Consider the following 25,119-nt stretch of genomic DNA (forward strand, 5'->3'; position numbering starts at 1 on the left):
CAAGGGAATTCATGACTGTCTGGGGGAGCTGATTTATGCTCAGAAGAGGGAGTGAGCCTTAAAACAGCTCTGTCCTGGGTTCGTACCCCTGCTCCCCTCATCCTTCTCTGAGCTACCTGGGCAAATTCCTGAAAGTCCCTAAACCTTAGCTTCCTTATTAGCAGGAAGGAGATGTTTCCACTTGTTTCATCACGGAGAGGCTGGCAAGGCAGGTGAGTCTCTGGCCCCAAAGCACTGAGCCCGATAACAGGCATATTGCTGGGGTTCATTCTTTCTCCATACCTCCCCCAGGGGGTCGGGTTGCAAGATGAAAAAGGGAATTGCCACTTCAATTTACTCATAAACAATGAGTAAATTTTTAGTGTAAATGTGTCCCAAATGTTGGGCATCCTATATCTTATATGTTAAATATGGCAACCCTAGGAATGGAGCCCTCCGTGCCTGGGGATCCAGGACCACCTCGCAGGCTCAGTAGCCCCAGGTGTCACATGGGATCTTGAACCGCTCAGCACTAATCTTTTACTTTGTAATCCACTTGCACTGAAGCAGAACATCAGGACCCCAGGACTCTGTAGCTGGGGGTGAGTTTCACGTGGGTCTCTAAAGGAACTCAGCCATTTCACATGTCCACGGTGAGAGAGCAGTGTGCCAGCAGCACAACCAACCTGCCTTCTTGGTGCTTCCATCCGGGGAGGGGAAGGCAGCGAGAACCAGGTGAATGAGCCCACTGAAATCACACTCGGGTGCGGGCTTTGGGATGAGGAGAGAGGCATGGAGGTGCCAGGCGTAGCTTCCTCTGCTCAGACTTGGCCACTCAAACACACACTGGGCTGGCCAAGGGAGCTGATTGTCCTGCCGTCTGCTGTCTTGTCTGTCCTTCCCAGCTCCTCTGTTGCCTTGGGCTCCCATTCATTCCCCAGTGCACACCTTTCTTCTGACCCTCAGACTCCTCCGCCCCCACTCCCCCAGATCAGCAAGATGCTGCCACAGCTTCTTTGATTTTTTTTTTCCCCCCTTTGAATTCATTGAACACTCGGCTTCTTCTGAGAAGGCAAATCTGATACTATTTATGTCTAGCCTTGCCGGTCACATGGGCCTGCGGACAGCTTTAGGCACACGTACCTATTTATGAGTGCATATTTGCAAAGGTGGACATGAGGGACTCATCAAAAGTCAGGACACGATTTCACTTTCCATGCGCTCCTGCCCACCGTTCTCACTCCCATTATTGGCATTTGAACTCTTCCTGTCAGCGAGTCCACCAGTAGGTGGGTTGTTAGCCAGATCAAGTGCTCTGCTGCCCACAGGGATATGCTCCTAAGACTGGTGCACCCTCAGGGATGTGTGTGTGTGTGTGTCGGGGGTGGGGGGGAAGTTTGAAGGGTAAGGAGCAAGGGTCTTGGGAGGGGAGCCTTGGGCACAAAGAGACCAGGACTTAGCAGGGAGGAAGGGGGCACAGGGAGGCCAGCCTTGAGTTCTGGGAAGGAGACTGGGGGGCTTACCCCATGTTCAGGTCTCTGAAAACCAGAGACCTGTGCGTCTTTCCTCTGCCCCCCAGCTCCTCAGCGGCCTCTTACCCATTATGCGCTGCACCCTGTGGGCTGTTTGCTTGACAAGCTGCAGCAGGAGGAAGGCTGAACCCCTTCCACCGTGGCTCCCCACAAGGCCGGCGGGGGTGGGAGGTGTGCATGCCTGAGTATGACAGTGGGTCCTGAGGCTCACTCATCCCTTCCCCCTTGGAAACAGAACTGCAGCAGGTCTCTTACCCAGAGAGGACTGAGCAGGAAATGGACCTTTTGGAGGGGAGTGTGATAACCTCTGGCCCTCCAAAGATGGAGGAGGTCAAATCAGAAGAACCTTCCACCTTAACTTAGTGGGTGGGGACTTGCAGGGAGGAGAAATCGAATCTGGAGTGATTTATGGAACCCAGAGTAAAGTCTGAGCTAAAAGAGTTGGAGACCAGAGGGCAAGAGTGAAAAGCAAGACTAGCTCCAGTAAATTTGATCCAGAGCCTCAAATACGAGATTCCAAGTAAGAGATGGGCATAGCTTTTGGGGGTAGTCACAGTGTCTGACCCAGGGACAGGCAGCCTGACCGATGGCCGCACACAGGCCTTTCCTGGAAACAAAAACTTCAGAACCCTGGGCCATAGTTCAGCAATTATAGATTCTTGCTCTGCTGAAAGTGAAGACTATCAGGGGCAGGATGGAGTCAAGGTAAAAACCCAGAATCACCTCAGTTAGCTCACAGCTCTCCTAGGGGTGTGAGGAGGGTCCCAGGGGCTCTGGAAACATCCTGGGTTTTCTTATTCAGCTGCTAGTTGGCAGGACAAGGGTTTGAGCCACGCGCCTATGATTCATTGCGCCCCATTCTCTTTACTGCTGGGCACAGAGGAATGACCCCTGTGGGTTGGTTATTATGTGGTATAGAACCCCACAAGCCTGGCGGTGAGGAGTCTGGTGCAGGGAAGGCTGCCCAGCAGCTGCTGCCTCCATTGTGGGGAGAGATGCTGATATCAGGGTCAGGGTGGGCAGAGCTGGCCTCCCTTACCAGCTGTGGGTCACCAGGTGAATCTTCAGCTTGGCTTCATCTCTGGAATGGGGACAGCATGCCTGCCCCCTCTCCAGGTGTGAGATGGAAGTTGCTGGGTGAGTGAAGGGGCTGCAGTTCTTGGGAACCTCAACCTGACCAGTGAGAGCATACAAATGTGTATTTACACCTTTGTCCCCTTTGTTACAAGGCAAAAATGTGTGATCAAGGAAAGTGAGGCTAACATAAGTGAGAAAAGATGCAAGGAGGCCAGAGGTGCCCACAGGGGCCGGTGCACTTACCCCTGTGCTTCCAGAAAGTCGATACCAGCAGGGAGACGGAGGGAGTTAAGACCGTCATGTGTCCACGAGGTCAAAACAAGCCAGTTATTCTAAGGGAGCAAGGCCTGCCTAGAGACACTTAACCTGCGATATTACACACAAGGAACAAAGATGAATGCTTCTAGAAAGTACTGTGAGAGAGTTCTCGCTGCATCCACTGAGGTCCCCCCCAGAGCGCTGTGTGGCCGCTGCACAGGGTGCTCTGACCTGCCCAGGTGGACATGGCTGTGTACGAGCCTCCCCTCCCGGAAGGTCACCATCTCCTCACCATGCAGCTGTGATCTTCTGGGGGTGGGGAGACCCTGGCTGGGCTCTGCGGGGTGCTGCTACCTGCTTCTACCTGCCCATGTGGCATCGCTCTAAAGGAGCCATGAGCCTTGTGAACCACGCAGGCCTGGGGAGGGAGAAATAAGGCAGCTGTGGCTTTTCTTTCCAGGGTGCCTGCTTCTCCTGCAAGTTGTTTCATCTCCTTGCTCCTAGGCTGGTCTCTGGCGCCCACATATTTTGGTCTGTGTCATTTTCTCAACTCCCTGCTGCTTTCACACTGTTTTGAGGCATTTCCACCTTTTCCTCTTGAGCCAGCCATCTCAATCCCTCCATTGTCCAATCCAAATTCCCAAGAGAAGGGTCTGACAAGCTGTCAGTTCATCTTTTTGAGCTAAGCCCCTCTGGCCACCTTCAACCAAGACATGGTGTTGCCCTGGTGCAAGCAGGTGAGGTTATGGGGTTCGGGCATGTGTGGTGCACTCGTCAGCTGCACCTGCACAGAGGAGGGCGGTGTCCCTTAGTCGGCGTGGATGTGTCACACACTGGCGTGTGCCTCCAGGCGCCCACAGCCCTTTGCTCACCTGTGTTCTCTTTGTGTTGGCAAGGTAGGTGTGGATTCCTGCTCCCCCCTGGCCAGCGCTCCCTGTAATCACACAATGGGATTGTAAAGGAAGACGCTTCTGGGAGCTCCTTTGCAGCTTGCACTCTGTGGATGATGGGTGACGACGGTCGCTCTGAACACCCCAAACCCGTGGAATTTCTTAACGTCTGTTTGGGAGACAGCCTGCAGCCCCACCCAGAAGTGCAACTGAGGGAAACGTGCAGCCCCCCTGATCCTCCAGAACCTTGTGGGGAACAGACCCCGGCCTTTGACCCTCCTGATCCCATCAGGCAAAATGCTCCTCCCGCAGAATCCTGTGCTGAGCCCACACAGCTGGGGGACAACTCTTCCCAGGGTAGCCTACAGCAGGGCCAGAGCAGCTCCACCCAGGTGGTGTTCTGGGCAGGCATCCTGCAGGCCCAGATGTGCGTTTTGGATTTGGAGGGGGAACTGGAGAAGACAGAGGAGCTCAGGGCCGAGCTGAGCTGCGGCCTCCCCACTACTCCTGCAGACCTCCCAACTTCCTCTGCTAGCCCCCCAGGCCCCTGGGACTCAGGCCTCCACCCCAGCCCATCTGTGGAAGAAGCCTCTGGGGAAGACAGCAGTGGGCCTGAGGGGGAGACTCAGATCCCTGTGTGCTCCAGGGAGGGAACGCCAGGCTCTTCCCCGGAGTGGGGTCCTGAAGAGGAGAGCTTGTTCTTCGACAACCCCCTTTTCCTGGAAAGCCCTTGTTCGGACACGAGTGCTTCTGAAGCACGCTTTTCCTGGGGCTTCTCAACGTCCCTTGAGGATGTCAGGACTAGAACTGAGAGCCCACAGACGCAGGAGCCTCCACTCACAGAAGCCAGAGAGCCGTTGGAGCCGGGGAACGAGCCTGATTGTGGGGATGGCACCGCTAATTCCAGTGGGCACACCACCCCTCCATTCCCTGTGCCCATCTACAGAACACACTCCCTTTCCTGGGCCACACCAGACATCACCGAGGCGGCTCCTGTATTACCTCCTGGCGAGGAGGAGAGTGAGGTAAGTCGTGCCCTGAGACACAGAAAGAAGGGCTTTCTTTCTCCTCTGCTTTTCAAGCCTGAATATACTTGTTTTTATTTATTTATTTATTAATAGAGGCATGTTTTATTTATTTATTTGTTTGTTTGTTTGTTTGTTTATACATGCACTGGGTACAGTCAGAAGCGTGGGAGGGTGAGAGAATTCACCAGAGCCAGAGCGGGGAGCAGAACAGGCAGAAGGACCGACATACACTGCTGAGGGGAGCAGCGGGCTGCAGGAGAGGTCTGCGCGCCATGTGGGACCCTCCTCTGGTGGCCGGGGAGCAGCCGGGGATCGAATCGGCGCCACAGAGGCCGCGGGCAGCTTCGCAACCCAGCGCTCAACCGCTGCGCCACCGGGAAGGGGGCCTGAATATACTTCTTAGACACTAGGGCCTTTTGGAATCCTGGAGTCAGAGCAGAAAAACAGGCCTAGTGTGGCCTTCAGAATTGTAGGAAGTTTTAGCAATACCACAATGTCAGCTGGATGTAAAGGGACTTAAGGCACACATGTCTCATCTGGCCAGCTCCAAGGGGCTGTGGTATCTGGATGCCTATTGCAGCATATTCCAGACCGTTCTCACACTCTGTCCTCCCACCTCTGAGACATTACTAACTGCAACACGACAAGGGTGAGCCTGCAAGGATGGGATGTCTATTTTAAGAGATCCATCTTCACTTAGGAGATTTGAGCATTTTGTTACTTTAGCTCACCATCTTCCCTTCTGCCCCCTCCCCCTCCAGTGTCAACAGATGAGGCTCCTATAACAAAGGCAGTCCTTGACATCTACTGGGACAAGTTATGTGAGACAACAGAGCACGGTTTTCCCAGGGAGGCCTCTGCTTAAGAGATAAGACTACTCAAGATGACAGAGAGGGCTGTAACTTTCTAATCTCTCTAATCCCAGAGAACAGTGGAGAAGAGTTGCTAGTCCTGCAGCTGTGTCTCCCCACCCGGGGATCAGAGGACTCCCGAGTACTGTGGGAGTTCCCTCCACCCATAGGCCAGGGGTCCCAGTGAGGGCGGTCATGGCTTGTCCTGCAGAAGTGTGTTATCTCAGGACCTTCTTGTTCTCAGGCACATGGGGCCTCCTAGGGACGCCTGGGAGCCCCGTCCTTAGAGCTGGCAGCTTGCCCCCTCTTGGATAGCAGCGCTACGCTCAGTGCCTGGGGCTGTCACCCTGGCCCTCAGCGCCTCCTTGCACGGTGCTCCAGGAGGCATGACGTTGGCGCATGGAGCAGAGAAGACTAGAAGACAGTGGACATGGACAGGAAGCCCAGAGGGTCTTGTGGAGTGTGAGAAAGGCCCTGGGAACAGGTTCCCTTTCTCAAACCTCTCTCTTCCTTTCCTCTCTCCCTCTCTCTAAGACTGGTCTGGGAGATAGTCTTAACCCTGCGCCCTCTGCAACACCCTGTGCAGACAAAGCATCGCCCTGGGAAATGGAACACGCTGGATCTGAACCTAGCTCTGCCACACATGCTGTGCAACCTTGGGCAAGTCACTTTCCTTCTCTGGTCCTCACCTCCATCTGACAAGGATGAGTGCGAACTCAATGATTTTCAGGCCCAGCACTCCCAGGGTGTGGGTCTTCTTCCACCCAGGATTCCTTTTCTAAACTGAGGGCCTGGACTGGGCCACGTATTCTGGGTCGGGGGACAGCAGCAAGGAGGGAGGACTGTGTATACTCCCCATTACTCTCCCTTCCTCTCCTTTCCCCTCTCACTGCCTGGCCACTGCCTTCACTTCTCAGTGCCACCAGGACTCATGAAGACACGGGTGCCTCTCTCCACAGGCCCAGCCCAGCTCTGAGGACTGGCAGACAGAAGAGGGTCCTCTTCTCCCCGAGGGCATAGGTGAGACCCAACATGGGAGGCTGGGAAATTAGGTGATGGGAGCCTTTGGAATCCCGGGTGTCATTAAGTAGTTGCAATGTATTGGGTTGGAACCAGAAGGACTTGAGGTTAAAGCCTGCTCTGGGACTTCATCAGTACAGCGGGTTTTAAAATACTCATTTCATAGAGCAAATGAAATATACAAATACCCAGCATTTTCAATGCCTGGTCTTAGTGGATCAGCAAGTCCTGAACCCCAGTTGTCTTGGGGCTCAAGTGCTGGGAGTTCACGGCCCACAGCCTTTGCGTGTGGGAGGTCACTGCCCCAAGGAGGGACAGGACATGCTGCCCAGCCTCAGGGGAGGAGCCCTGGGAGGGAGCTGGTAAGGTGGCAGCCAGGCTCTTCTGCCTCTGCCGGCCCCTTGGCCCTCAGCCTGCCTCTCACATCCCATGCCCACCTCACTCCATGCTCTTCCCCAGGTGACAGGGATGCTGAGTGTCCCCAGGAGTCAGCTTCCTACGCTCTGGCCCCCGGCCCCTGGGGGAGCCCAACCACTTCGCCGGAGCCTCGCAGCCCTGAGTCTGAGAGCAGGGGCCCCAGCTCCAGACCCAGCCCAGTGACGTCCCAGCAAGGCAGCCCACAACACCAGAGCTGCCCCACGGGCACTGCTCTTCCCGAGCAGACACTAGATGCTTCGTGCCCTTCACTCTTGGAGACAGATGGGGCAGAGCCAAGTTCCCTGGAGAAAGAGGAGGAAGGAGAGACCCCAGACCCAGAGAAGGAAGTGAGCAGCGAGGGCCCAGCGGGGCCAGCAGCTGGAGTCATGCAGCCTGACGCCCCCTTGACTCCCACGGGAGGGTGAGTGATCCTGGTGGCTCTGGGCTCCTGCGTGCATGCGCTTAGGAACACCCTGGTCTGGGGGAGCACGAGAAACGCACATTGGGATTTTACATACTAAAGCCTGGACTACATAACAAGGCCCCAGTAGAGTGAAGACAGAGGTTTGAAAGCACGAGAAACTGAAGAGCAGACAATTGAGTGCGCCGAGCAAGGCTGGACAGAGCAGTGGAGGGGAGGAGCATGTCCAGGGAGCCCGCGTACGTGCTTGAGAAGTGGGAGCTGCATAGGCAGGTCTGGGAGTGAAGGTTGGGGCTGTGATATGGGGCTTATATGCTGCTTTGAGGAGGTGATGGGGAAATTCTTCCAGCAGCCTGGACCGAGGGTGCTGCTCTGATCTCCCTGGATGTGAGTGCCTAGGAGAGGTTTGATTGGGACCGAGGGGATGGAACTGGGGCCCAGAGCAGGAACAGATAACCGCAGAACTATGACAGTGGTGGGGAGGGACCGACTGGGAAAGGAGTATAGGTGGTTTCCTGCCTCAGGAGGCTGCATGGAGACTGTCCCAGGCGTCAGGAAAGGGGTTTTACTCTCTGTTTGGCTAGAAGGGTCGTGTTGCAGAGACCAGGAAGAAGCAGCAGTTGTTCAGGTCTGATGTAATACTGCACTGGTTGGAGGGTTGACCCCATGCCAGTCTCATTGTCATTGCGTCGTGGCAACCAGAATCCAGAGAAGCATGTGGAAGACCATGCTGTCCTTGGGGGTGTTCAGAGGCTTCAGAGGTGATCAGAGGAGTCTCTCGGTTTCTAAAAAGGTGCTGGTTTGTTTTACCAAAAACTAAAGTAAGTTCAATTCAAAACAAGAGTAAATCAATCCACCTAAAAGGAGAAACATGCTTTCATAGTAAATAATGAAAAAGGGTTTAATTGGGGCTTTCTTGGTGACACGATTACAGAACTTAGTTTATTTCATCTTATATTTAGCACCTATGAGGTTTAACTTTCAGCACAAGTTCACTGTCACGGAAAGGTCATTTTCATTTCATCTCAATTATTTCACCATTAGATGTTCTTTATTATTTATTAATAATAATATTATTAAATTATTATATCTATTTTGTTAGTAACAGCTTTCTTGAGATAAAAATCACTTGTATTCATTTACTTGTATTCATGAGTGTTTATAACCATATAATATTTTTTCTCCCAAGTGCTTCCCCATCTAGATGTTGTTTTGTTAGCAATGCTAAGTGATGAGGTCATTTCTGTAAAATACCCTAGGGCTTTGTCACCTGACTATCCACTAATTCTCTTTGGATGTGACAGTCAGTATTTTTATTTTCTCCTTTTCGCTTGTTTGCTAGACTAACCTCCAGTTCTTCCCTGCACAGGGACTTTCCCTGTGATTCCTGGAACCTTCCAGCATCACTTTCAGGGACTTCATGAAATCTTAGGCTCTTTTGCAAGATTTGTAATCCTACTTTTCGGTTGGTTTCCCTTAGTTATGTGCATGGCTGGGTGTATGGGAGCCCCGGCAGGCAGTGAGAGGATTGCAGCAAAGGCACTGATCCAGTCGGGGCAGAGATGGACAGAGATGGACAGCCATGTTAATGCAGAGGGCTGCTGAGTGTTTTATAAGTGGTCGGTATATCAGTGAAGAGTTGCCTGTCCTGGGGACCTTTGCTATCGCTGCCACTCTAACTGGGCACTGCATCACAGGGATACCTCACCCCTGTCTGTAATGTGGCAGGGGAACTGAAGTCAGGTAGAGCTTAGACTTGGGACTTGTGAGGTTCTCAATGTCTCAGTCTGCATGCTCTCTGGTCTGTCTGGGTTGCCAGGCAGGCCTGAGAAGATGGTCCCCATCCAAGGTCTTTCTTTACCAGGGTGCTGCCAATACAAGGAGGGAGGTTGGATCACCTGGCCTCCCATGGCTTCACCATTCCTGCTGCTAGAGCCTAGATTCCTGCTCTCACCTTTGCCCCTTCCTGGCTCCAGATCTTGGAGTGGGGTGGGGGGGAGGGGAGGGCTGGAGTAGGCTGGGGGTAGGGGAGGAGGCCTTATGACGATGGCAGGACAGGTGAAGCCTGACAGGCCCACCCTCCTTAGAATGGACTAAACACCTTTGGGGTCTTCAAAGGGCTGCACTTGCCACTTGAGGTACACTGGGCTCAGATCCTCCCTGTGGTTCACCTGAGCATGTGGCAAGTCCCAGGCTTGGTTTCCACCTTTGCTGGCTTTGCAGGACACTGCCCTGTCTGGGTTCCTCAAGTGCCTGGCAGGCCGGATTGGCCAGCCGTGACCCTGTCTGTCCCCTGGGTGAGGGCCTGGTCCAGTTTCTGTACCTCTTTGGTCCTGAGCTCCAGCTCCCCTGAGCTCTGGGCTGGACTCTGAGTACCCTCTCCAAGACTTGACCCAGAACCCCTCCATGTCCATCCCAAGTGGGATGTCTGATGGCACCAATGGACTCCTGCAGGCTTCCCGAGGACCCCGTGCCCCAAGCCCACTTCCCAGTGGAAGGCCAGAAGCCACGGGCTGGAGACAAGCTGGCTAATGGTGTCAGCAGTGAGAAAGTGGCCTGGAACTTGGCCTCTCGCCTCTATCACCTGGAGGGCTTCCGGAAGTCTGAAGTGGCTGCTCACCTGAGGAAGAAGTAAGTGGCTTTGAGCCTGAGTAAGTCTCAGGGCTGAGGTGGGATGGACAGGAGCTGCCAAAAGGTTCCCTTCATGGCTGCCCCTCCCACCATGTCCCTCCAGCCCCACTGGCATCCCAGCATTCCTATCCTTGTGCATCTTCCCCTCGCCCCCTTTCTCTCCCTCTTGCCAGGCCTGCTCCTTCCCCTCAGTCACACTGCATCACCCCTTCTTCACACCCTGGACACTGCAGGACACTGCACCACCTTGCCTCTTCCCTCTCCAACTCCATGTTTCCCTTCAGCTCTACACTGGAGGGAGGGGCTAGTGGCAGGCTGGCGCTTTGCCCTCTTGGGACCTGGCGCTTTCTTGGTCCTGGCCTGTCAGGCCCAGGCTGTGTGCAGGCCCTGGGGCTCCCGTCCCAAGACCCCCTTTTGACTTCATCACCATTTCCCTCCACAGCAATGACTTCAGCAGGGCTGTGGCTGAGGAGTATTTGTCCTTCTTCCAGTTTGGCGGCCAGAGCCTGGACCGTGCCCTCCGGTAGGCCTTTGGGCCTTTCTGGGAGGACATAGAGGAGGGATGGTTGCAGGGTGGTGGCATGGCTGAGGCTGGAATCTGGTCCTTCCTCTGAGGCCTGCTGGCCACCCTGGCCTGAGCTCCATCCCTGATTCTGGCCCTCCTTCTAGGGGCTTCCTCCAGGCCCTGGTGCTGAGTGGGGAGACTCAGGAACGGGAGCGAATCCTCTACCAGTTCTCCAGACGCTTCCATTACTGCAATCCCGGGGTCTTCTCCTCAGTAGGTAGGGAGGGGCTGGCCCCAAGCCAGGGCAGGGGGACTTTGGGGCACCCAGGAGGATGGCATGGATGTGTCCCCATGACTGCTAAGGAAGGAGGTCACTGGGTGGCTGCTGGTAAGAGAGTGTTTAGGGGGGTGGGTAGAACCGGAGCATTGGGGGTCACCCAGCCAGTGTGGGCAGAGGAAGCACAGGTGTTCAATTGCACTTTCTCTCCATTTACCTCTTATGGGCAGATTCCGTCCACACCTTGACCTGTGCCATCATGCTCCTTAACACAGACCTGCACGGACAGGTGAGAGGTGGGGACAGTGTCCGTGGGATCCAAGGCAGGCAATGGGTGGGGGGACTGGAAGAGGGAAGTTGGGACCAAAGCCTGGGATGGGGTCAGCATAAAGTCCTGTGGAATGTGGCAGGGGGAACTGGAGGAGGTTCTGGAATGACTAGCCACGGGGTTATCCTGCTGGGGGAAGTGTGCACCTGCTATCCACTTCTGTTTGTGGCCATAGAACATCGGGAAAAGCATGAGCTGCCAGGAATTCATCACCAACCTGAATGGCCTGCGGGATGGTGGCAACTTCCCCAAGGAGCTGCTGAAGGTACCATAATGGGGATCCCCGGGGAGAATGCTGAGCCCAGGCCTAGCCCTGCCCAAGAACCCCTGGGAGGACAGGGCTTGCTTACTGAAGAGCTGCTAGACCTGTGCCCCTGGCCAGCAGTGTTGGCATCACCTTGGCATCTGTTAACTGGTGCATATTTGACTCCTGCGCCCCCACGGATCTACTGTCTCAGAATTTCTGGGCCTGGGGCCCCTAAAATGTTATATTGAGCTCCCAGATGATTCATAGTCCCCTGAAGTCTGAGAAACACTGGTTTTGGGGTTCTCTGAGTGAACATAAGGAAAAAGCTTTAAGTGCTAGAAGTCTGGAGCTGGGACTTGGGAGCCAGGTATTGTGAGGTTTGAATTCTAGTCTTGACCAACTCGGGATCCTCCTGGGGGTCATAAGCACTTTGTAATGTTGATATTACAGTGAAATAAAGCTTGCCAAGTGCTCAGCACAGTGCCTGGCACACAGCACGCCTTTCATAAGCAAATGCAGCTTGTGCTCTTTTGTCTAGTAAAACATTTATTGAGCAGTTCCTATGTGCCAGGCACCTTGCTGGGCAATGCTAGGACTGCAGATCATCTAATATTTCCAGGTATATTAGTTCAAAGCACTCTATCCATCCATCCATCCATCCATCCATCCATCCATCCATCCATCCATCCATCCATCCATCCATGCATCCAGTGAGCCACTCATTGTACATTTATTACCCCTGTCAGTCAGCTATTCCTTCTCTGTCAGATGCCTCTGGACAGGATGGCATGTGGGTGACTCATTTCTTCTTCAAGAGAACTAGTTCAGGCCAGGTAGGGACTGGGCTTGCGTTGCTCATCCTTATGTCTCCAGCACCTGGCACAGGCATGCCGCAAATGCTCCACAGTAGTTGTCTGTATGCATGTGTGGATGAACCGCTTCCCTGCTCAAGGAAGAAGGGCAGCTCTGTTGGGGTGAACAGGTGGGCTGCAGCATGCTCCTCTCCCAGCTGTGCCAGAGAGTTTGCACCCTAGAGTCTGAGCCTTCCCTGCCCACCTGTGTGTTTCTGTTCCAGGCCCTCTACTGGTCAATCCGAAGTGAGAAGCTGGAGTGGGCAGTGTAAGTAAGAGTCCCCTCGCCCTGCCTCTCTCCCGTGTCTCTGGGCATGTCCTCCCTCCACCTGCCCACCTGAGAGCTGGAGAAGTTCGGGGCCCTGCCTTTGAGTGGGGTGGAGCCTGAGGCAGGGCCCTGTGCCAGTCTCAGAGTGGGAGAGAGTCCCTCAGAGAGGGAGAGAGTCCCAGGTAATACTTGGAGGAGCCAGAAGCAGTGTGTGTGGGGGTTGGCAGTGGTTCCAGGATCAGTGGGGTGGACACCTTTTGGGGGATCCTGGAGTCTGGCTCCCCAGTAGAAGAAGGGGTGCTGATGCCTTGGGAAGCAGTGTTTCCCTCCTCTGGGCCTTCAGCCTGATTCTCTCTTGTTCAGGGATGAAGAAGATGCAAGCAGGCCTGAGAAGGCCCAGTCATCTCCCCTGGCTGGCAAGATGGGCAGCCCCTTCCTCCAGCTGGCCCAGGACCCCACCGCGCCCACCTATAAGCAGGGCATCCTGGCTCGGAAGATGCATCACGATGCAGATGGCAAGAAGAGTGAGTGTCTGCTGCCTGGCTGCTGCGTGGGATTGTCTGTCTGTCTGGGAACAGCGTGATGTGTGTGGAGCTGCTTTGCTCAGGGACAGGTGCTCACATGTGCACAGGTCAAGGACAGGCAGTTCTATTCCTTCCTCACCGATGACCAGGGACTGAGCATTCCCTGTCCCCGGACCCCTTTGGTGAGGCATAAATCAGCCAAGCACAGCAGGGCCTAGGATAAAAGGTAGAAATTGCTGAGAGGTGTAGGGGTGGCCAGATCAAGTATGGGGATGTAGAGGGGAAAAGGTTTTACTTTTTGTTTTGGAGGGGGGAGTGTGGGGGACAAGATAGTGAAGGCTCTGGGAAATGATGCTCTCTGAGCTGAACTCTGGAGGAAGAGAGGGTCTGGATGTTTGAAATTGAGCAAAGGCAAGGTGGATTTGTTCTGAACAGGGACAGGTGAGAGCGGTGGAGATGTGTTTGGGCCTCGGTCCCAGACGGCTGCAAGCTTGAGAACAGGCAGGGCCAGGGCCAGAGCAGTAGAAAATCCCAGCCTGAGAGCTAGCGTGTGACTGTGAGAAGCCCCGGGGCCTGAGTAAAGAGGTGACCACATTCCGCCTGAGCCCTGGGCCTCTGAGAGGGGAGCAGGAAGCTGTCTGGGTGCAATGTGCTGGTGGTGGCGTTTGAAAGGGCGTGTTCTGTGTGAATGTTTGGATTTGCACGTAAGTGGCTGGTTTGGCTTTCAGTCATATGTGGCACGTTACTGGTTCGTTCGCGGTCGGGTGTGTCTTTTGTGTCAGCGTGCCTCTGCCTCTGCTTGTTTGTGTGCACCCTGGGGAGATACTGGCAAGGGGGAGGGAGAGGAGGACTTTGCATCTGGATGGGGGTGCCACGGCCCACCTTCCTGTTCTGTACCTGGGGCAGCGCCATGGGGCAAGCGCGGCTGGAAGATGTTCCACACCTTGCTGCGAGGGATGGTCCTCTACTTCCTGAAGGTAGGAAGGCTGTCCACACCCCCAAGGGCAGGGTGGGGAATAGGGAAGGACCTCGGATGTTTGGGAGGGGCAGCAAGTGACAACAACCCTCCTTTCTGAAACCCCTTGTCCTGTGGCAGGGAGAGGACCACAGCCCTGAGGGGGAGATTTTGGTGGGGCAGATGGTGGATGAGCCCGTTGGGGTGCACCACTCGCTGGCCACCCCCGCCACCCATTACACCAAGAAGCCGCACGTCTTCCAGCTGCGGACTGCAGATTGGCGCCTCTACCTCTTCCAGGCACCGTAAGTCCCTGGGGTGGAAGACAAGTAGCAAGGCCCCAGTTCGCCTACCCCTGCCCTCTGCTCGCCCTCTGCTGGCTGCTGGGCAGCCATGGCGGGAGCTATGTCTTGACCAGGAAACAGCGACCACTGTAGCTGGAGGGCTCCTAGGCTGTCCGTAGGAAGCATGAGGTCTTCCTGCCCTGACCCACTTTGCCAGTACATCAGCCTCTTTCTTGTAAGCCTGGACTAGGCCTCCCAATTCTGAACAGAGGATTCCAGGAAGTCACTAGCAATGGACCTATCATTATAAGATCTATTGCCATCCTAGATTTTCCTTTTTGACCTGTGAGAAGTCCTCTAGGAAGAGTCCACCACTCTGCTAGGGGCAGGGTTCCTGGCTTTCTGAGGCTGAGTCTTGAGCTGCTGGACATAGAAGATTGGGGGAGGAGGGGCAGATGATCAGACTAGTTCCGACCCTGGGCACAGACAGCCTGCTCTGCCCACAGCACTGCCAAGGAGATGAGTTCTTGGATCACTCGCATCAACCTGGCCGCTGCCACACACTCGGCGCCACCCTTCCCTGCAGCCGTGGGCTCCCAGCGCAGATTTGTCCGGCCCATCCTACCCATGGGCCCTGCCCAGAGCTCTCTGGTATGGCTTCCGGGAAGTGCAGCTAGGAGAGGGGCTGCATCTGAACTGAGCCAGAGGACTAGTGGGGGAGAGAGAAGGGGCAGGGCTGTACCCTGGGCTCTGGAGTGGAGAAGCCTGGGCACCTGGCCTGGGAGGGGGGCCGGGAGGAGAGGTGCTGCTGCACATCTGTAGTCGGGGGACAGAGGAGGGGGCTGCACTGCTGGGCTCTGGAGTGAAGAGGGGGATAGAGTTGCACACCTGGATCCTGAAACAGGGGTGGGGGGTGCAGGTAAGGGGAGAGAACTCGGGACAGCTTCTCCCACCGCCTCCCATCCCAGGAAGAGCAGCATCGATCCCATGAAAACTGCTTGGATGCTGCCTCAGATGACCTGCTGGATCTGCAAAGGCACTTACCAGAGCGGAGGGGCCGCAGCCGAGAGCTGGAGGATTACCGCTTGCGGAAGGAGTATCTGGAGCATGAGGTGAGGCACCTGAGTCTCACAGCCAGCCAGGCCACTCCGGCCTTTGGGGCCCCTTTTGCCTCCTCAGCTGGACCCTCTGCTGCTCCCTTGTGGCCACATCTGTCCCTGCATCCTGGGCTCTGTTCATTGCTGGGGGCAACGGGCAGCATTTGTGTGACCACATCCGGCTCTGTGGCGCTGCCTGTACATTTGCAGGCAGATGCACGTGCAGGGGCATGCATAGAGTGTGTGCTCGTGTGCAGCAGGTCCCGTTGCTTCTTGTCTTGAAGGCTCATAGCAGCTGCTTGCCTGGAAACCAAATCTTAGGGCATGGTATTAAATATTTTTGTTCTCCACTAAGAATGTATTTGGTTCTCCAAAGTAAGAACTGTATTTTAGCTGATTTATACCCCCTAATATCTAAGTAGGCAGTGCTTTTAGAGCTTGAATTGCTTGCGTGGGTTATCTTATTTTGTTACACAACAACTTGGTGTGTGTGTGTGTGTGGGGGGGCTATTACCTTCATTTTACAGAGGGGGAAACTGAAGCAGAGAAAGATGAAACAACTTGTCTAAACCTGATAAATGCGTGTGCTACTTCAGTCCCTGTCCAGTCCACAAATGCGTCGGCCTCATTTGTGGTTTTATTTAAGGAATTGCCTTTATTAGCTCTGTGATCCATGCTGAAATGTTTTTTTGCCTAATCCCACTATATTCCCTTAAATTTGGCCTCCTGTCCGTGCATATTCTGGGACCCTAAGCAGGAGGGGTAGGAGAGAGGCAATGTGAGAACAGAAGGGTTATGAGACCCAGAAAAGGAAGCTGAAGGTCAAGGTGGCCTCCTGGCCACACCTGCTGGTCCTCAGGCTGTGCTCTTTCTCCTGGCCCTGCCTGTCTTGTGGTTGCTGGTTGCAGCAGGGCCCAAAGGCCGTGGGTGTGGCTGAACCCCATTCTGACTGCAGAATCCCAGCCTCCCCTACCTCCCCACCCCACCCCCATCCACCAGCTGGGACTTTTAACAAGCCCCTGGCCATTCCTAGGCCTCATTTCCCTCTTTATAAAGCGGAGAATGATTCCTGCCCTGCCAGCCTCCTAGCAGCCAGCATGAGGGTCCCGTGGGATGGAGGTGGGGAATGCTTAGTAAACTGGGAACTGTATCCAAAGGATGCTAGTTACAGAGACCTTAGGAGTGTGAAACAGATGAGGGTTATCATGCTCTCCAGATGCCAATTGTTAAAATGCTATTCAGACTCAATTATGGTTCAGTACAGATGTGAGCTGTTTGTGTGCAGGCCTGCCCAGATCTCAGGCCTGGTGGGTTACAGATCTTTGAATGTCTCTGAGATGTAACACGTTCTAGAGATGTTAGTTACTGCACTACAAAGTTGGCTATTAGAACAGGGCTGGGCTGATAGGTATTATTATAATACCATCCAGATAACTGCAGGGTTCTAATACTTTACTGCTGTGTTATGCAAGGGCTGGTTGCTCAAGTACAATGCAGTTAGCACACACTAGGTGTTGGCTTAGCTTCTCTCTGAACAAGTCTTTATTGCCATAGCTTCTCACATGGGTGAGCTGCCTGTCCCCTGAATTCCAGCCTCCCCCTGACCTGGAGCCAGGGTGGTGCTTAGGGCTGGGGCTTGTGTGTTGTAGATAACCCGCTATGAGACGTACGTGCAGCTGCTGGTGACCCGTTTGCACTGCTCCTCGGATGACCTGGACCTGTGGGAAGAACAGCTGGGGAGGGAGGCTGGAGACCTGCAGGAGGCCAAGCCCAGCCTGAAAAAGTCCCACTCCAGCCCGTCTCTGCACCAGGACGAGGCCCCTACCACGGCCAAGGTGAAGCGCAACATCTCAGAGCGTAGAACCTACCGGAAGATCATCCCCAAGCGGAACCGCAACCAGCTGTGAAGCCAGCACTGCCACTCACAGACACTGGCCCCTGCTCTGGGGTGGACCAGAGATGAAACCCTGCAGAGCAGCCTTGTCTCCGTGCATCCTTGATGGGGGAGCGGGCCCTTTCCTCCCGGCTTCTCTTTCCCAGTGAATAGCCCATTTCCCCGTAGTCCTCATCTCTCCCTCGCTCACTGGAGCTTCCCAGCACTGCTGTGCCTGCCCCTCAGGCAGTCCCTGGGCACTCCAAGGGAGGCAGGAGATTGAGAATTTGGCTCCATTCCCAGAGTGTGTCCCATGTCACCCTCCACCCCTCTGGAATCCAGAGTGACCTCGTTTCCTGGGCCTGGGGACAGTCAGCATTTTTTTGAGAATCAGTTCGCCCTGTCCTGGGCTGCTGGAGAGAATGAGGCAGCAGAGGTCTTTGGGCAGTCAGCGAGGGGAGCCCCAGCCTAGGGGTGGTCTTGCTCTGGGCAGCAGGCGACCTGCTGCTAGAGAGCCTGGAGATGCCGGCCAGCCTCCTGTGACAGGGAGCAGGGCCACTCAGCCCTGCATGGGGGGGGGACAGCCTTCTGAGCAGGGCAGGGCTTCAGGTGGCCTACTGGTGGGGGGCAACCAGGTGAGGTTGACTGGGGCCTGTGCCTTTTTCTCCTTCTGGTTCCTTTCCCTATAGTCATCCATGCACTAGGGCTGACAGGAGGCCCCATCTCACCCACCCAATTGCTGATCAACAGACCACACTGATGGAGGTCAGTGAGAGCCAGAAGGGGTGTGGTCTCCAGAGCACTGTAGCGGCTGGGAACAAGGGGCCTTTGTTTCCCAGGCCACGGAAGGAGATTCTTCGGGTACAGACCCCAGGAAGCTGAGAGTAAGAGATGGTGGCACATTACCCTTGGGGGTTCTCTGGACAAGAGCCCAGGCTCCCTTCTCAGACCCCCACTCCTTACAACTCCATTCCTGAAGGCTCCAGGACCCCTTTTTGCCCTCCCCCGGCCAGCACAGGGGCTTTGCTGGCCTCCCCGGAAGTCTCCTTGTGCACCCTCTGGCTGCCTCCCAGCTGGGCCTGTTCTCGGGGGAGGTTCCGGAGGCTGAGGGTCCTGAGGCTCTGCCTGTGGGAAGGAGGCTGGGCTGGAGGAGCAGCCACCATTGTCTCTGTTCAGCCAAGTGTGCGAGCAGGCTGCCTGCCCGCCGCCTGCTGGCTGACGCACTGCCTCTCCCTTCCTGCCGGCGCCCTCCTCCCTTCCATGCTTGTAAGCAGCCCTGGGGCCTGGAACGTCACCACGTGGGGCTGACCTTTGGAGACATGAGGAGTCCTGAACCAGGGCCCAGAGCTGGACCATGCACCCAATGGGTGCGCAATAAAAACAAGCCAAAGAAGGTGTGCAGGAGTGTGTGCAGAGGGGAGGGTCAGGCAGTTCTGGGTAGCTGGGGCTGCCTCTGGGTGACTTTTCTCTGAATGCCTATGTGTGTCTGTATATATGCGTCTGGTGTGTGTGTGTGTGCATGTCTGCATGTGTGTACAACACTTTGTGCAGGGGTCACCCATTTATAAGCCTATTAAAGCTGGAGGGGACCTCAGAATCATTTATTCATCAATTGACTCATTTGTTCACTGATTCCACAAATAATATTGACCACTTTTTATGGTCCAGTACTAGGATATTCAAAAGGAATGAAACATGTCTCTGACCTCCAAGGGATGGCCGTTCCACCCTTTGATCCCCAGATGTCAGTATAGTGGCACATTTTATTCTGTTGGGGAGGCATGATGAAGACACATTCCCAGCCTAGACCCAGTGATTTGGGTCCCAGCTGGGTCAGGGACCTAGATATGTACTTTTCTTGGGAAACTGATGTGCAGGGGCAGTTGACAGCCATGGCAGAGTCCAGTTGCCCCATTTCATTGAACACTGAGCGTTGGGTGACTTGGCCCAGGGCTGATGTTCACAAGGTAAATGACCTCAGGGGGTTATTTCACCTCACTAAGCATGTGCCCTTATTTCTAAAACCAGAATAAAGGGTAGAGGTTCATCTACATGGGTGCACGTGTGGGACACTTTGATGCCACTTTGCTCTCTAGTCTCACATGAGGCCTTCAGAGCCGGATGAGGACGGTGGCACTGCTTGGCCTGGAGGCAGGGAAGTGGACACTGGGCTGCTGGACTGTGGTTGTGACGGGTGACCACTGGGGGGCGGGCTTCCTCTTCCTAGCTTTCACCACCCAGGTGTCCAGCAGCAGAGCCCTGCCCCTGGGAGGCCAGCTGGGTGTCCAGCAGTCAGAAATATGGCCTTCCGCTTCTCTAATCCCACAGCGGCCGCAGCTGGCCCCCCACCACCCGGAGAAGCCTACCACTCAAAGGGCAGGATTGTGACATCTTCCTGTAGATGGAGCGGCATAAAGACATTTCTGGAAGCTTAAGGATCCTGGGTTAGGGGAGAAATGTGATCCTGTGGGCCTGTGTCTGATCTTGTAGCCACCACTCCCTCCCTTAACCACCTGAGGAGTCAGAAGGGCATAGGCTCATAAACGTGATTGCGTTTGTCTTCAGTTCCTTCCTTGCCATCCAGGGGGGCTCAGTCCCCTTGGACCTGCTTGATGCCACCACCTCCCCATCTCCCATATCTGCTCCTGGCTTTCTGCTGGCGACATTCATTTGTTGTTTGAAGAGCAACAAATTGTTGTTTGAGACTAGGGGCCTGGTCCTTTCCTTTGGTGGCTCAGAATCAGATAGAGACAGTGTTCGGGTGTTTGGGGGCTGGAGGGAGGCGGGATGAGGAAAACAACAGTGGGTGAGCTGAGGCCAGGTTGTAGGCACCATGCATGTGACTGAGGAGTGTGGTTTTTTTAAGCCGAAGAGGGACAATCTCACAGCTCGGCGGGCAGCTAGGGAGCCTTGCTTTCAGAAATGAAAAGGCCAATTGGTAGGAAGACGCCCTAATCTATTTGTGCAACTTCTCTGTAAGTCTAAAATAAGAAAAGAGGTTGAAGCCAGGGAAACAATGACCTGGAACCTTGGAACAACTAACCTGGTGATCCCACAACTGGTGTTTCCTCTTCCCACCCCACCCTGGCTTACCTGCCTGCTGCTGCTCGAGGCTTTCCTACCCCCAACCCTCTACCCCCTACCCCGGCTGCGTTCTCTGCTACCCCTTTGCCTCCCATTTTTTTGGATGTCTGTGCCTTCTCACCAACTAACCAGTTCACACCTCTACCTGTTCCCCTTCTCTTCCCTTTTCTGAGGAAGAGGGGCTTTCTGGGTTCCAGAGGCTGAACCCTCCCCGCCAGCCCCTCTTCCCCACCTGACAGGCACCTCTCTCCTGCAGGGTTCCCGTCTGGGTCTTCGGGCCTACTGTCTACCCACTTTGCTGTCTTCCCTTGCCAACAACTTCAAATATCACCATCATGAGGACAAGAAACATAGAAAAGCCTGCATTGGACTCTGCATCCTGTAGCTGAGACCCACAGGATGTGGGGTCTCTGCCAGCTGCCTCCCTCTTCACCTGGTTCCTTCACACCAGACTCTTGGTCATCAAGTGTCATCGGTCTTTACCTGCTGGTCCCCGGGTGTGTGACCTCAGCAGCCTGGTCCCAGACTTGGGTGGCCTAGCTAGGGTCCCAGCGATTCCTTACCCAACTGTCTGACCGGGGCCAGTTACTTGGCCTCTTATGCTTCTGTTTCTTCTCTATAAAATGGAATAATAACCCTATTTACCTCACAGGGGTTTTGTGAAGATTATGTGAAATTATGTACGTAAACATCCCAGAACAATGCCTGGCACAAAGGAAAACTTCATAGGTTAGCTATTAGTATCCGACCTCGATGGCCTTACCTCATACACACCCCCACCCTGGATTCTGGCTCAGGTTCTGCTTGAAGGCTGGGCCTCCACCTTCAGCTCTCCCTTTGCAGGAATGATGCAAGTCATTAATATGAACTCAAATAGGTTTTAGCAGGAAAGGGCACTGATTGACTTGGATAATTGGATAATCTGTGTGTAGGTCAGATGAGATTTAATCTTGGGCTCCACACTGAGCAAGGCCCCCATTTCTCTCCTGTTCTTCTGGTCTCCACCTTCCAGGCCAAGGAGGCAGAACAACCCTCATGGTACCAAGATGGCGCCAGAACTTCCCAAGACTCATGCTTTTTTAATTTTATTTTTTTTTAAAGAAGTGGGGTACAGGCCAGAGTCACGGGGGGTGAGAAGATTCACTAGAGAGAGCAGGGAGCAGAACATGCAGATCTACAGAAATAACACTGCTGAGGGGAGCAGTGGGTGAGGCAGGAGAGGTCTGCTGCACCATGTGGGTTGCTCCCTGGCCGGCCGGGAATCTAACTCGCACTGCAAAGGCCTCAGACAGCCTCACAGTGCTGCGCTCAACCCCCTGCGCCACCAGGGAGGCCCCTGAGAGTCACTCTTCCTGAGGGAACTCTAGCACACAAAATAGCTGTTCCTTGAAAATTTCAAATTCAAGTCCAGAAATGGAAGGTTTTTTCCAATTAATATTTTGTTACGTCTTTGTTAATTTTTGGACAATATTTGATTTCTCCCCTCAGGTATAGTCCCCATAGCTCTCCCACCATGGCACCTGTGATCCATCGCCACAGCCCCTTGTGCTCTTCCCTGCTCTGTTTTGATATTACTTCCTCCTCCTCCCCTCCCCCCTGCAGAATGTTGCAGGGAAATTCTGAGCTCTACTTGGACCAGTAAGGGGAGAAAAGCAAGCAACTGCTACCCAGATGCCGTCTCTCCATAAAGACTTCCTTCGTCCTCCTTCCTCATTCACTCTGTCACGGGGAAGTTTGTAATTTTTACACCCCTCCTTCCCTTGCTTTGCTCTGCCCTGCCCTGCCCTGCCCTGCCCTGCCCTGCCCTGCCTGGCCTGCTCTGGCTTCCTCTTCTTTCTCAGGAAAGCATAAGTTTCACAAGGGAGGACCAGGGCAAATTGGTTTCCATTGCACCTCCAGGCTCTTATCTAGGCCCTGACACCTAGAGTTGAAAAATGTAAATCTCAAAACTTTATCCTCCCTGGGCTTCCAGTGCCCTTCTTTCTCCCAGTTCCTCTACTTTCTGGCACGCTCCTTTTCTGTCCCTCCTCTACTTGCTCCTCCTGAACTCAGCCTTTCTACAAGGTGAGCCTGGGGGTGCTACCCTGGCTGACTGTGGGCCTTCAGGAGAGCTTCTTGAAAAGGCTCTGAAGCTAAATCTCAGCCCTGACCTCTGTTCTGTATTTCAGACCTGGATTGGAGCTGCAGGAACTGGTCCTGGAAATGGTACATTTCTGTAGAGATGCTCCTCATGACACGTAAGATTGAACTCAGGGTCTGCCTTAAGCCTGTCCCTCCTGACGTTCCTGTTTGTTTTAAAAGGCAACACAGCAGGAATATAAGGAGATGAGGCAGGTGGACTTTGGTGACAGGTAGAAGCTTCTGGTTTTATGATCTCTTTGTCCTCATCTTGTGTGACACAGACAGGGTTGAGAGCAGATTCTTAGAGAAGAGATGATTCCCTCATTTGGGGCCTGCTCAGCAGTCTTTTCTTGTCTCCCCTTGTCCCTCCCTGCCCCCTCCCCCTGCCTGTTCCCCTAAGCCCGGGCCTCTGAAGCTTGACTCCAGCTATGAGTATTTCCTAAGACTCCAGTCAAGGTCACGTGCTAATCTGTGGTCCAAAACCCACTTGAAGAAAGTCCAGGAGTTGAAGGGAGATTGAAGGACACAGGTAGCGCATACAGAGGGCTTCTTTGCACAAGATGGCCTGGGTTCCAACACTCCCCACCCAGGCTGGCACTAGGAGTACCCGCTTGCCTCTGCCTGCTGATATGCAGCACTGGGGGCATGTGCCAAACTGGCTGGGTGTTTCTGAGGGCATTCCCCGCTCTGTCCTCTAAACCAGCACCTAGGTGACTAGTGTCCCTTACAACCAAGAGCTAGGAAAAGGTCTACCTGTCCTGAGAATTTGTATGTTGTCTCCTGGTGAACAGGACCAGGTAAGTGCCTGTGACGGCCTTTTCTCCTGCTATCAAGAGACTCACAGCAAATTTCTAGCTTTGGTCCTACTATACCACTGTTTGTTTATTTTCTGTGGTCCTGCTGCTTTATTTCTTTTTATATTTTACTAATTTATTGCATACATTTCCTATGAGCTGTCTCAAATCCTCTCTGGAACAAGGTGGGGAATACATTAATATTTAAAATAAAATAAACAAAATGTCAGTGTGTGTGTCTTAGGCTGGAAATTCCTTAAGGGCAGGGACCATGTCTGTTTATATAGCACCTGGCACAGTGTCAAATTGAGGCTTAACAAATGAATTTTGATGAAGAGAGAGAAAGAAGCTGCCTATACCAAGAGATTTAGACCTCACCCTCCAGCTAACCCTCATCCAAACCCCTTTTGCAAGGGGAAAACATTCTCCTGGCCCATTCCAGCCCTCATCCGACTCCTGACCATCACATACCTTCCTGTCATCCTACCCTGGTCCTCTCAACCAGGTGCATCCTCACGCATACTCTGCCCTGAGGCTCATACTCCCCTGCCTCACACAAACCAGCCACAGTGGCACCTCTCTCAGGGCTGCACCCCAAAAGCCCTAGCCCACCCTTTCACCCATGGCCCCACCTCAGAGGGCCTGTCCAGGGCTGGGCAGCAGCATGTGGTTCTGGGAAATGCCATCGTCTCAGCCACCGGAGGTACCGTCCCCATGCGTGCCTTGGCCTCTTGGGGGCCTCCAGCCAGGCGGGGACCTGGTGGCTGAGGGAGGGAGGGTATAAGCTGCTTCAAAACTCCAGATGCAGCAGTTAAAAAGAGGACAGAGGCAATGATCCTTCAAATTGCCACATCTGTATAATCTGCCTTTTATTTTCTGCTTCATGAAGTTTTATTTCCTATTATTTATTCACCTCCCCGCCCTCCCCTCCCCCGCCTCCTCTCCTCCTTAGCAGGCGACATGCTCAGATGGGCCCTGAGCCTTGGCCTGGGTCTTGGCCCACCCCTACCCAACCCCCACCCAGGGCTGCCTGCTGGCAGAAGGCACCTGCTCCCCCTCCAGCGACTCCCTCTCTCCCACAGCATCCTTGTGTTTCAGTCATCTATCTCTCTCCCGCTACACTCCCAGTAGAGCTGGGAGGAAATGTGCATGGGGAATGGGATCCCAGCGTGAGGCCTGTCCCCAAGCTCTATCACTGTCACCACCCTAAGCTGGAAGAGATAGGGGAGAACCCAAATTCCTAGAACTCCCAGCCAGCTGTGTCCCCACCTCCACGCACGCTCCACTCCAGCCCCTCAGCGGAGCCTCACTCCTCTGCTTGTCACCCATTCACGCCAGTCTCTCGGGCTGTGGGCAGGGAGCAGGGCTGCTGGCCCCCGCCTGGCCAGGGTGGTAGTGAGATGGGAAGACTCGCCACAACTGTGTGAGGAGGAGCACTTTTAGTCTGTTTTGAGGCCCTGAGCATCCAGGCCTTCTTCACCCCTGTAGGAACAAAGACATTTCGGGGTGGCCTAGGTCCCAGGCTCGTGTCTTGTTCGCTGGGGCTGGTGCAAGGCTGGCAGCTGGTGGCTGTGGTGGGATGAGAAGGGGTTTGGGAAAAGATGCTCACATTTTGAATCTTCTTTGCTTAGCACCCGTGTCTCTCTCGGAACACAGAAGCGCAGGAGAATAGGGAATAAGAGAGTGGTCTTTCAGACCAGAGGTGTAGGGTTTGTGTTCCTAGTGGCTGCTTCTTGCAGAAGATAGGGATACTTGAGACAGGCCTGGGAGGGGCATGAGGGATTTTGAAAATATAACCGGAGTCCTG

At 54.3% G+C, this 25,119-nt stretch overlaps 1 protein-coding gene across 1 annotated transcript; it reads left to right on the forward strand.

Moving 5' to 3' along the window:
- Window positions 1-3,849: 3,849 nt before the first annotated feature.
- PSD4 (pleckstrin and Sec7 domain containing 4) lies at window positions 3,850-17,347 on the forward strand (the record flags this gene model as incomplete). The annotated part of the gene is made up of 15 exons (XM_084235121.1): window positions 3,850-4,761; window positions 6,150-6,296; window positions 7,010-7,473; window positions 9,928-10,104; window positions 10,547-10,627; window positions 10,774-10,886; window positions 11,117-11,175; window positions 11,390-11,479; window positions 12,537-12,580; window positions 12,944-13,104; window positions 14,011-14,081; window positions 14,201-14,364; window positions 14,850-14,994; window positions 15,312-15,455; window positions 17,090-17,347. The coding sequence occupies 15 exons, from the start codon at window positions 3,850-3,852 to the stop codon at window positions 17,345-17,347; spliced, it is 3,030 nt and encodes a 1,009-aa protein (XP_084091247.1).
- Window positions 17,348-25,119: the final 7,772 nt, after the last annotated feature.

Source organism: Talpa europaea (assembly GCF_964194135.1).
Source record: "Talpa europaea genome assembly, chromosome: 6".
Classification (NCBI taxonomy): Eukaryota; Metazoa; Chordata; class Mammalia; order Eulipotyphla; family Talpidae; genus Talpa; species Talpa europaea.